General features: G+C 40.3%; 1 protein-coding gene across 1 annotated transcript in view; it reads left to right on the forward strand.

The window, feature by feature from the left end:
* unc5b (unc-5 netrin receptor B) overlaps positions 1–13,000 on the forward strand; it is a 67,802-nt gene that overhangs the window by 44,808 nt on the left and 9,994 nt on the right. Inside the window, exons 8-12 of the mRNA XM_037692666.1 lie at positions 4,030–4,062; positions 8,281–8,475; positions 8,851–9,219; positions 11,940–12,027; positions 12,299–12,473. Of these exons, the coding sequence (XP_037548594.1) occupies positions 4,030–4,062; positions 8,281–8,475; positions 8,851–9,219; positions 11,940–12,027; positions 12,299–12,473 (860 nt within the window). The remainder of the gene's footprint in view (positions 1–4,029; positions 4,063–8,280; positions 8,476–8,850; positions 9,220–11,939; positions 12,028–12,298; positions 12,474–13,000) is intronic.

Consider the following 13,000-nt stretch of genomic DNA (forward strand, 5'->3'; position numbering starts at 1 on the left):
GTAGTGTTTAATATTTTTCATGTCAGAATGAAATTGTCAGATCTCAGCCAAAAATTGGATTATAAATATGGGGTATATTATAAGTTGCAGGGTATTCAAATTTATGCAAAAATCAGTAATATACCAAATAACAGCAGCACAAACGATTCAAGGTGCCCATCAAAACTAATCAGTTTCAGCCAAAAAATACAAAAATGGCCATAAATTTTTAGTTTTACATATATTAAGATACAATGTGTGGTAGTAGCTCAGAGTCATCCTTAACTCATGCTCTGAGCACTGACACATCTCGTAAAATGTGACACAGTCAGCTAACTTGAATTGAAATTCTGTCATGAAAAACAGCGGGCGATATGCATTCCTTCGAAGAATGCTGGCTCTTTGCAGCAACTGTTCGGTAAATGTCAGGTCAGAGTATCAGCTTGACTTCATGTAAAGAAATGCTTCCCTCCGACCTTTAATTTACTGATTCAAAACAGTTCAACTGTCTAATATCTGAAAAACAAATCTATTCACTGAAAACCTGTTTTGTGCTTCAGGTGGTTGTCCATTTGATGATATAAAAAGTCACCAGCAGTGACTTACCGGTAATTAATCATAGTTTGCCATTTTGCTACTTTTCAAAGTTTCTTTTTCCGTCCGTTTGTATGAAACGTTGTCTTCTCCTGGTGTCAGGCCACGGCGCCGCACTGAACGTGCCGAGAGATAAAAGTAAGGCCAAATCAAATCGCAGACGGATGATTCATGAGGGAAAATTTTGCTTCGCAAAGAGAGGCGGCAACTGATCCAGATCTAAAAGGCACAGATGAAAAAAAAAAAGCAGAAGAAAAAGAAAGACGGAGCGAGCGAAGGCCAGAGGAACGGATCGAGTGGGAAGTGAGCGTGACACGGCCAGGTCGAGAAATTAGCATGGGGGACGAGCATATGAGAGTGAGTCAGACTGACGCCCAATGTGCTGCCCGGGACGAGCTGGGAAGAATCCAGCTGACAGTGCATTAAAATCTTAGAGTTGCACGTCCACAAAGGAAGTGAGACGTTCGCGTACGCTCTTAAAATCAAAATCATGCAAGTCACAAACTGACACAACAAAACCAACAGACACTTACAGCCAAACTGTGTTTTAAATCTATCAAACAGAATCTGACATGATTAACCAGACTCGGACCGGACAGTAGACATCTTGGTTCATGAGATATTTTGTTAACGCTACAGACGAGCAAACGCGTGCAAATGCACACAGTCACAAGCAAAAACATTATCGCATTTAGCTTGCAGCGATGAGCGATAAATAAGCATTTTATGTTTCCACTGTGAGTTAAAATGATTATTCTGTGGTCACAAGATCAAATGATGATCAAATAATTGGAGCTCCCTTCCCTCAGCTCCTTTCACGAAACGCCGCAGTCGTAAACGTAAAAGGCTTTGAGACATCGTCTTCGTAGCTTCCTGCTAGGTTCTAATTACGATTGGACGAATGGCAAACTCAGGAAAACCATTCGGTGTTTTGATGATGCTATGGAGAAAAGGTGATTTGATTTGAGAAGCTGCTAAGTGACACAATCCTGAAAGATGGTTTTGATATTCTTCAAATGTTCAGTTAGGATTCACACAAGTGTTACTGGGAAATAACTGCTTCCATCAGGCACAGTGAATATTTTTCATGGGGTTAAGGTGATAATCTACACTGCAGGGCGTGTTTCTGTCTTTTTAGGCTCCACATGGGCCACACAAATGCAAAGGTCCCTGTTCATTTTCAAAACAGTCCTTAAAGAGAGTTCAGAACTTTTGAAGTAAAATTTTGTGGAAAGAATAGCAACAAAAAATAATCTTACCTGTTGTAGGTACCGTATTTGCCACCATATAAGTTGCATCAGTCCAATTATATCTAATAAAGTGGAAAAAAACATAAATATATAAATTGCATCTATTATGCGCGTCACCGCTGACAACCCGGAAATGTTGGCTGGTGTGGTGCCAAAAATCGATTGGCTGCCAAATGGTGGCCGTGGGAGCGTGCATGGGAGGACTTTAACAAGAATTTAACAAGATTAACATTGTAAAACAATTACAAAGTATTTGTTTGCTCAACTTTATAGCAAAGGTGTGTCTCAGTTGAACTTTTCCTTAATAAATTAATTTTAATGGTCAAATAAGCTGAATTTCAAAGCCCATTTGCGGAAGCACTCATTGAGAAGACTCACTTTGCATTTCTTCGAAATTTAACAAGATAACCCACCTAAAAATAATTATTTGTTTGCTCGACTTTATGGTAAATATGTGTCTCAGTTGAACTTTTCCTTAATAAATTCACTTTAATGATCAAATCAGCTGCATTTCTCCTGGGCGGTGCAGCGAAATGCAGCTGATTTGATGTTTGCTCCAGGAGTTCTGAAGCGAGACGAAGGTGGCTTGGTATGGCAAGCCAAGTGTCTCATTAATACCCACTTTACCTATTAATTAGGGATGCACAATATTATCGACATGGTTTCGGCCGATATTAGCGTTAAAGTTCAATATCGGAAATCGGCCAGTCCATCAAAATAACTCACCGATATAAAAGGTGCTGTTTTTGTATGGCAACCCAGTGACGAGGATGCCTGCAATGGCAGCACAACGTGATGACGTCACGCGCGCCTACCTGATCTCACGGCGGAGAGGAAAATTCAAAACGTCGGCGGTGCAGAAGTTTGTTTTTTTTGTTAAGGATGTCGGATTCCAAAGATTTTTGGGCTACGATGAGTCTCGCTACATCGTCCCCAGTCTGAGATATTTTTCCGATGTAGCAAGTCATTTCTGACGTCATTGAGAAGCTAATAGCCGATAGCACTTGGGTGAGTTTTACCACAGACATTTGGACGTCAAGTGTTAGCCCCGTTAGCATGATTAGTCTTACGGCACGATGGATAGATAAAAACTTTGAACTTAAAACGGCTGTCCTTCATGCACATGAGAGCAGAGGATCCCACACTGCAGCTATAGGAACCTGGAACAAGCCTCCACAAGTGAGACAGCATCGCAGGTGACTAATGCTAATAAATAACATTTAACACTTTTCATTTAATGTAAGTTAAAGTGCTATGTATATCATATGGCTGTTACTGAATATATGTCACCAGCTCTTACAGCTGTTACACAATTTTTGTAGCAAATAAGCCTAAATAAGAGGGCTATGTTCTGAAAAAGGAAAGTAAATAAAACATCGGATATCGGCCAAAAAAATCTAATATTGTGCATCCCTACTATTAATGAGACACTTGGCTTGCCATATTAGTCGAAGGCCATCTAGTGGCTGAAAATGGTAGTGTTCAATATTTTCCATGTCGGAATGAATGAAATCATCAGATCTCAGTCAAAAATTGGGTTATAAATATGGAGGGGGGAACATAAATACGTCACTTCGCTGTATAAGTCGCAGGCATGCTAATTTACGTTAAAAAAAAAACTGACTTATACAGTGAAAATAACGGTAGCTCTTTGATTGACCTCAGGTTGGAGGAATAGAGTTCCATGTAGAGCTAAAATGGATTGGTAGCATCGTGAAACTACTTTATTCTCAAAGATTTCCAAACAGTTTATCAGTAGAGAAAACATTAAGGCATTGCCGTTAATTTTGCATATCGCAGTTTCTTTGGCAGGAATTTAAGATATTCCTGCTGAGATATTTACAACAGGTAAGATACTAACCCATATTATTTAAATCCCACTTTAACTGATCTGAACAATCCCCTTAACTTAGTTGATTTAATGTAAAAGATACATTAATCACTTTAATATTGATTTTATTGTTTTTCTATTTTTAATAAGTCAACGCATCATTCTACGTTGACACATTCAGCTGATTATTGTGAATTCTGATTTTTTTTTTATATATTATTTACCTGCTGATAATTAGCTTTTTTTTTTACTTTTTGTTTTTATATTGCTTTTTTATGTGTGGTATTTTTCATTTGCATAACAACTAGTCCACCCATTTTATGATTTTGCTTTCTTTTCTTTCTTTTCTTGTTTTTTTTTCTCTTGTTCAAACAGATAAAAAGATCTCAGTTGAACATACAAGCCATCGTAAGTTCACGCTCCCATGACTTCCTTTGACTCCTTCACAGCTTCAGACTGTTTGTCTTTGTGTGTTGTGGACGTGTGTGTCTGTGTGCGCGAGCAGAGTCCTAACATCCGTGTTCGTTGCGTTTTGCGTCGTCTCAGATTAAGTTCAGTGACGACAGTCCTCCTCATCCATCGTCCAGCGTGTTTATAATCGTTTCCTGTGTTGTGTTTTTCAGTTTATGTATTGGCATATTGATCCATAAAATATGAGGTGGCGAAATAAATGATTGGATTTTTAGTTCATCTGTGACTTAGTTTACATTTGCAGTGATGCTAATTCCTGTGTCTTCACGTGGTGTGGACTCAGGGAGGGAGTAGCCACAGTAATGCACCTAATTTGTTCCGTTTCTGGTAATAAGTGCGGACGGCTGTCGGATTCGGTTCAATCTCACCACGTGAGCACCGGAGCTCTCTTCTGCCAGCCGGCCTGCCTCCGGCTTTCTTCTCCTCCACACGTTCTGCTGCTCTGCGGTGTCTTTCACCACTCTTATCTCATTCCTCCTCCCCAACACACTTATAACCCCTCTGTCCTCTCAACAAATCACAACCTTATCTTCCTGCTTCCTGTCTTTTTTTTGCCAAATTGCTTCTCATCGAGCATTCGCTTTCTCTGTACACCCAGCCTGTCTACTCCTTTTTCTCTTTTTTTGTGTGTCTTCGGCCAACTTTGTGTTCTGTCTTCTTGCCTCACTTCTGCTCTGGTGTGACTGGCTCACGTGTCAGGGTTGGGTCAGCGTTGGGGAGTCTGGGCTAAGCAGGCGGTGAAGGCCGGTCAAAGCCGGTCAAAGCCAGTCACCCAGCAAGAGAGAAGGAGGGTGCCCAACAGGGAGCAGGTGAAGTCAGCGCCCAGTTACACCCTCATCCTACTGCCACCTGGGCTTATTTTTAGTGTACGAGTCCATTATGTATGGGGTGCCGTTTGTAAAATTACAGTAAAAAATTAACAGGAATATTTTGTTTCATTTAGCCTTTTATAAGAAAAAAAAAATTAGCTTTTTTTTCCCAAGTCATATTTTCACCGTGTTATTCATACATTTATAAATGACATAGTTCCAAACTAAATTACAAACTAAATATTTAGTTTACAAAGTAAACATTTAACTTGCAAGTTAAATATTTAGTTAGTAAACTAAATATTTAGTTGTAAATTTAATATTGAATTTCCACTCTAAATATTTAATTTGCAAACTAAATATTGAATTTCCAAGCTAAATATTTAAGTTCTAAACATGTAATTCCTAAACTAAATATTTAATTTGCAAACTAAGTGTTTAATTTGCTAACTAAATATTTAATTTGCTAACTAAATATTTAACTTGCAAGCTACATATTTAGCTTGCAAGTTTAATATTTAGGTGAAAGTTAAATATGTAGTTAGCAAATTAAATATTGATTTTGGAAATTAAATGTTTAGTTTCGAAAATAAATATTTAGCTTGGAAATTAAATATTTAATTTATTAATAATAATAATAAATAAAAAAAATAATAGTTTATTTATAAAGACCTTTAAAACAACCACAGCTGCCACAAAGTGCTGTACATATAACATCAAGAACACCTAAATATTTAGTTTACTAACTAAATATTAAACTTGCAAGTTAAGTATTTAGTTTGTAAACTAAATATTTAGCTTGTGAATTAAATATTTAGTTTGGAACTATGACATTTATAAATGTATGAATAACATTGTGAAAATATGACTTTAAAAAAAAACAACCTTTTTTTTCTTATTAAAGGCTAAATAAACCAAAATATTGATGTTATTTTTTGCCTGTGTAACTTTACAAATGATACCCCATAATTATGAGACACTAATTATCTTCAAAATAAATGACTTGCAACAAATAACGTGCTAGAGCAGAGGGCTTCAGTTAAAATTCAGTTTGTCTAAAGAAATGTTGGTCTAGCAAAGGTGAATTATACACCATAGATAAAATATTTAAATTATCTTTTAGTGACAGCCATGCTAATTTTCATCACTCACTGTTTTGTCTTTTCAAGCCTGCACCTCTTTGTGGGCTGGCAGGATGCTTTTCTCTCTACAGAGAGAAATTGTTTGCCAGATGAATTACCATAAATGCTGTAAAATTAAATATTGAAGTAGCAAACTAAGCTAAAACAAACTAGCCACTAGGGAGCACAAGCCAGTGTATCTCTTGTGCCAATCCCAAGCAGGGTAAATGGTGAGGGTTGTGTCGGGAAGGGCGTCTGCTGTGTGCTGTAGGAGTGACAGATGGAGGTGGGAGTGCATCAAGGATCGGCTCCGAGCCCCTTCTTGTTTGCTCTATATGGACCGACTAACACATGTATCAAACTCAAGGCCCTGGGGCCGAAAGTGGCCCTCATTGACATCTTATCTGACCCCCAAAATTTTATTTTAAATGTAAAATACTTTTATCACTTTAATTTTTTTCAGTAATCTTTGATTAAGATGTCAAAAGTGCAACAGAGAACGTCAAATGAGACAAACCAAACTCTTGTTGAGGAACCTGCAACCAAGAAAAGATGTTGGGGATCTAACTCGACTTAATGTAGATTCTGAAACTGGCCCTTAGTTTGAAAAAGGTTTTAATTTTGGCCCCCTTTATGTAAGTGAGTTTGACACCCCTGGACTAACAGATGAGGTCAAGCAGGAGTCCTTGTGGACGATGATGTTTGCAGATGACGTTGTGATCTGTGGTGAGAACAGGGAACAGGTGGAAGAAAACTTGGAGAGGTGGAGGTATGCACTTGAAAGAGGAGGATTTAAAGTCAGCCATAGTAAGAACAGTGGAGGAACAGTGAGGCTACAAGGAGCAGAGGTCACAAAGGTGCAGGACTTCAAGTACTTGGGGTCCACTGTCCAGGAAAATGGGGAATGTGGTAAAGAGGTGAAAAAGAGAGTCCAGGCAGGATGGATTGGATGGAGAAAAGTTTCAGGAGTGATTTGTGACTAAAGGGTGTCAGCAAAGAGCAAAAGAAAAGTTTACAAGACAGTTGTGAGACCAGCTGTGTTGTATGGTCTGGAGACAGAGACAAGGACAAAAAGACAGGAGACAGAACAGGAAGTGGCAGAAATTAAGATGTCGAGGTTCTCCTTAGCAGTGACAAGGATAAGATTAGGAATGAGATCATCAGAGGTACAGCACTGGTTGAACAACTGGGAGATAAAGTTAGAGAGACCAGACTGGGATGGTTTGGACATGTCCAGAGGAGGGACAGTGGGTATATTGGTAGAAGGATGTTAGAAATGCAGCTGCCAGGAAAAAGACAAAGAGGAGATCTATGGATGCAGTAAGAGAGGACATGGAGGTAGATACCATACCATACCATACCAATTTATTTATAAAGCACTTTAAACAGTGACAAAGCACATCAAAGTGCTGTACATGGACAAACAGAACAAGCACATAGCAACAGATTACATAACAGGACACCAAAAAGTAGAAACCAACAAAAACAATAATGGATAACAACAACAACCACAACATGATGGAGATGGAGTGAGGACAGAGTGAGATGGAGGAGGATGACTCGCTGTGGCGACACCTGAAGAGGGAAACGCAGAAAGAAGAAGAAACTAAGCTACAACAGAGATTAATTTATTGTATCTCCAGAAGCTGACAGACTGTCTGACAGCATGGAGGTCATTTTCAGGATTTTTCTGCAAAAGAAACAGCATTCCTTGAAGGAATACACATCCCTCGCTGCATTGCATGCCAAAGTTTTAAACACAGATTTTGTTAAAACTGTTGATGTTGATTTGTCAGCATCATTTAGCTGTGCTGACCGTTTTAAATGGAGTTAACTCCAAAAGTTAATCAGTTGTAAATGTACATCCAGCGGTTACTTTCTGAGAGTTTCATTAACGTTTGTTTTATTTTTATTTATTTTTTTAAATGAACTTTTACGTGAACACGAGCAAAAACATGGCCCACCTTCGCATTTCGATAAGATTTCACCGCAGACCTAACTATTTTTAGCTGAATGTGCAATCACTGCCTCTATGAGCTTAAAGTGATATCAATACCGTGACATTAAGCATAGCTGCTCTTTATTCTTATAATAAACACATGAACGAATCAGTAGTTTCAGCTTGAGCTTGCTCTGCTGTGATAACTTTAAATTTGTGTCACTGTCGTGTCTTGTCTCATTTTCTGGACTTTATGTCGTGCTGACCGTCTCCGTCCTCCTTTCAGCCATGGCTCCAGGTATGGGTGTAGCAGTGTACATCGGCCTGGTGGTGGCTTTGCTGCTGAGTGTCATAATGGTGCTCTGCGTGGGCGTGCTGGCGTACCGTCGCCGGTGCCGCCATCTCCACGGAGACATCACAGATTCCTCATCAGCCCTTACCGCAGCGTTCCACCCCGGCAACTACAAGCCTCCAAGACAGGGTGAGCTCCCACACTTTAAAGCACACAAACGTGCTGTTTTATCTTTTAATAGGTGGATTTTTGGTTATAGGATTTTCTTCTGAATACTTATTCAGTCGTGTTACTTATCTATCATGTTGCTCCATATGATCAGACCATAAATTAAATCCCACGTACCTTTATCTCCTCTCAGTCTACTCCCCGTTCCTCTCCCCACTACATTTTTTACATTTAAAGGCATTTGTCTGGGTGTCCTTTCCCTTGCTCGTGCCATCAAATATTAATTAGCAGCATTAATCCATTTCACTCGTGTCTCTCTGAGCACTTACCGCCCTGCCGGTGTCATTTCTCCTGATAAGAGGAGACTTTTTTTTTTCTCTGCTGTCTTTTTCACAGATATCCCCCACCCTCTTCATCCCTCAGCTCCACCTGATCTGACAGCCACAGCAGGCACCTTTCGGGGTCCTCTCTTCTCCCTGCCGCAGGGAGTCAACGACAGCCCCCACAAAATCCCCATGACCACCTCTCCCTTGCTGGACCCGCTCCCCAGTCTTAAAATCAAGGTGTACAACTCCTCCACCCTGTCCTCCATGGAGCTGCCAGCCGACATGTGCCTGGGTGACGGGGAGATCCTCAGCCTGAAATCTGTGGGCACCGTGGGGAGAGAGCGGGACTATCACAGCCACACACTGTCCAGAGAGCCGGGCTTGAGCACCAGCGCCACCTTGGGAAGTCTGGGTGGACGCCTTACCATCCCCAGCACAGGTAAAAACCTCAGGGGTGCCGACAGAAAGTTTCAAAGGGGTGACCACGTAATCTTAGCACACCAAAACCAAAATCCATAAGAAAATTTCAGGAGATTTTTTTATGCTGTGGTCATATTTAAATTATCAGGAACAATAATACAACATGGGAGTTGGTGAAGCAGCTTCTGATTTAAGGCTACTTATTTTGTCCCCTGACAGTTCATAATTAAACAGGACAGTAAATTACTAAACTCAATGAAATGTGTCATCTCCTCGCATTAAATCATATTTATATCTAAAGGTATTTGTTAGATTTTTCTACCTGGATTATTGAGCATGCATCAAGATATCTAAAGGTATCATTTTTCTTTTTGGAAAAAGTAATTATTTCCCGCCACATTGAAGATCAACGTTTTCAACAATTCAATTGAGTTTGTTTATAAAGCAACAAACTACAACAGAAGTCATCTCAGGGCACTGAACAGAAGCATTCATATTTATAAAAAAGTAAGTTAATGACATTGTTTATCTGAGGAGCAGACTGCTTTGAGTTTAACTCCATCACAGAACTCTCATCTTGAGCAAGCATGAAGGAGACAGTGGAAAGGAAAAACTGTCCCATGAGGAAGAATCCTTTAGCAGAACCAGGCTCAGGACAAGTGGCCATCTGCCTCGACCGGCTGGGTTTGAGAGGAACAGATACACAATGGCAGGTCAAGAATCACATGTTAAGATAGAAATAGTATCAAATGAAAACTGTTCAGTTTTAACAATTCATTTAGGAAAACGAGGTCAATTTGTCCTCTAGTAGTCTAAGCCTATAGCAGCATGACAAGCCAACCCTAACTATATCCATCCATCCATCCATTATCTTTACCCGCTTATTCCATTTTTTGGGTCACGGGGGTCGCTGGTGCCCATGTCCAGCAGTCACTGTGCGAGGGGTGGGGTACACCCTGGACGGGTCGCAAGTCCATCACAGGGACACATAGAGACAAACGAGACAAACAACCATTCACTCTCTCACTCACACCTAGGGACAATTTAGAGTTACCAATCAGCCTAACATGCATGTTTTTGGTCTGTGGGAGGAAACCGGAGTACCCGGAGAAAACCCACGCATGCACGGAGAGAACATGCAAACTCCACCCAGAAGGCCCCTGGACCGGGGTTTGAACCAAGGACCTGCTCGCTGAGAGGCAGCAGCTCTACCAGTTGCGCCACCGTGTCCTAACTATAGGATTTATCAAAAAGGACCATCTTAAGCCCAGTCTTAAAACTGGACAATGTGTCAGCCTCACGGACAGAAACTGGAAGTTGGTTCCACAAGAGAGGAGCCTGAGAACTGAAAGATCTTCCTCCCATCCTGGTCCTGGAAACTCTAGGAACCACGAGAAAGCCTTCAGTCAAGAACGAAGTGCTCTGTTAGGAAAATATGGAACAGTAAGATCTGTAATATAAGCTGGAGCTAGGTTGTTGAGAGCTTTGTAGGTTAGAAGTAAGATTTTTAATTCAATTCTGGACTTGACAAGGATCCAATGAAGAGAAGCTAAAACTGGAGATGTGATCTTTCCCAGTAACTCCAGTTAAGACTCTGGCAGCAGCATTTTGGATCAACTGAAGACTTTTTAAAGAAGTATTTGGACACCCAGATAATAAACCATTGCAATAGTCCAGTCTAGATGTGACAAATGCATGAACCAGTTTTTCTGCATCATTTTTAGATAAGATGTTTCTAATTTAATATTTCGCAGGTGGAAGAAGACGGTTCTAGTAACGTTTTGAACAAAGATCTCGTGTGGTCTTATTAGTGCTTAGAGTATGTGTTGCGGATGACTATCAGCTACTACCACAACAAACGTTAAGTCAATAAGCCATTTTGTATATTCATACTGCCCTGTGATGGACTTGAGACCTGTCCAGGGTGTACCCCGCCTCTCACACAGTGAGTGACCCCAACGACTTGTAAAAGAAGAAGCGGGTAAAAGATGATGGATGGATGGATGGATGGATGGATGGATGGATGGATGGATGGATGGATGGATGGATGCTGCCAATTTGTCAATGTGAAGGTCACTGCTATGTGGTCATTCAGGATAAAAAGCACAGAAGTAAACAAAAACATCAACAAGTTAAACTTCATATTTTACATTTGATTTATATTAATCAACATTATTTAGATTATTTAAGTGGAGATGTTTGATAATAATAAAAATTAAAAAGGGAATTCATTCTAAAAAATTAAATAAAAACATTTTGTATAATTTTTTTTACTGTTCCTCCGTGTTCTGGAATGATTACTTATCATTTAGCATTGAATCAAATTGATTCTTCCTATTTATCTTTAAAATGATCAATTTTGAGAAAGTATGTTGATTCTTGTGTCTTGAGAAGCCTTTTTTTAAATCTTTGACCTCTGACCCCATCACATGACATAATGTCACTACAATTTAACGATATATCTGTAAAACTGGCAAAGTTTGAGCCATTTTTGTGTTTTCTAGTTTTGATTAGCAACCAGCTTGAATCCAGTGGTTCATGAGATATTTTGCTAACAAACACAGATTGAGGAGTCCAAGGACAAAGCTTTTAAAACGATGTCACCCTTGCCCCCCTACTTGGTGGCGCCCCTGTGAAAATCCTTTGTCTTTTTGAAGAAAGCTGAATTTGTTTCCGCTCAGAGTCAGTCTTGTATTATGTTGATTACACATGAGACAAGTCAGCACTTCTGTCCCGTAGGTGTGAGTTTGCTGGTCCCGCCTGGCACGATCCCGCAGGGGAAGTTCTACGAGATGTACCTCATTATTAACAAGTGGGACAAAACAACGTGAGTGTCCTTCATCTTTATTCCTTTATTTCTCTCGCTCCCTTTGCAGCCACGGGCAGAGCCGACCTTTTTCTCACCTCAATCAGTAACGTCTCCGATGTGAGGCTTGCGGCTGTGAAACACTGTTTGAGAGCTTTTGTTGTCTTATCCACCCCCCACCCTCCTCGTTGTCAGAAACTTGAACGAATCCCACATTTTCCTGGCAATCGTCTTCTTTTTTAACGAACGCCGTGTGATATTTTGTTGCAAATGTGTGTGTTGATGTTTGCAGGTTGCCGTCTGAGGGCAGTCAGACTGTATTAAGTCCTGTGGTGAGCTGTGGTCCATCTGGGATGCTGCTGAACCGGCCTGTGGTCCTTACTCTGCCCCACTGTGCCCAGTTGGACACACCGACACCCGACTGGACCCTCATGCTCAAAACACAAACACACCAGGGTGCATGGGAGGTGAGAGAGTCATTTTTGAAGTTATATTCTTTCAGATACTTATTAAAAGTTAGTACCTTATCAGCTATGACATCTCTACAGTATAGAGAAAAGGGCAAACATTTTACCTAACAAGGCTCTGTTTTTTATGTACACAGTAGTCCCTCACTACTTCGCGGTTCATTTATCGCGGACTCGCTTCGCTCTATTGCCGTTTTTCAAAATAAGATTGGACATGACCCACAATTGGCTGATTGATGGACGATCGGCATGGAATTTTTATTTAAAATAAATTATTTTAAGTTATTTTGCACCTGCTGCACCTTTGTACAGCCCATACTCCAGGATAAACTTCCTGCTGCAGCTGATCAGCTGTTCTCTGTTACAGAACTGAGAAGTGGGCGTGGCCAGAAGCGCTTGCAGGTGGCAAAGAGCAGAGGAGGCAGGGAGCTGAAATCATGCCATGCTGTGCTCTTTTAGAGCGTTTAGAGTTTAGGAACGTTAAGAATATTGCAAGAGTGTGGGAAGGGTTTAAAACACTATATATA

This window comes from Nematolebias whitei, chromosome 1, assembly GCF_014905685.2.
Source record: "Nematolebias whitei isolate Nwh7 chromosome 1, NemWhi1, whole genome shotgun sequence".
Classification (NCBI taxonomy): domain Eukaryota; kingdom Metazoa; phylum Chordata; class Actinopteri; order Cyprinodontiformes; family Rivulidae; genus Nematolebias; species Nematolebias whitei.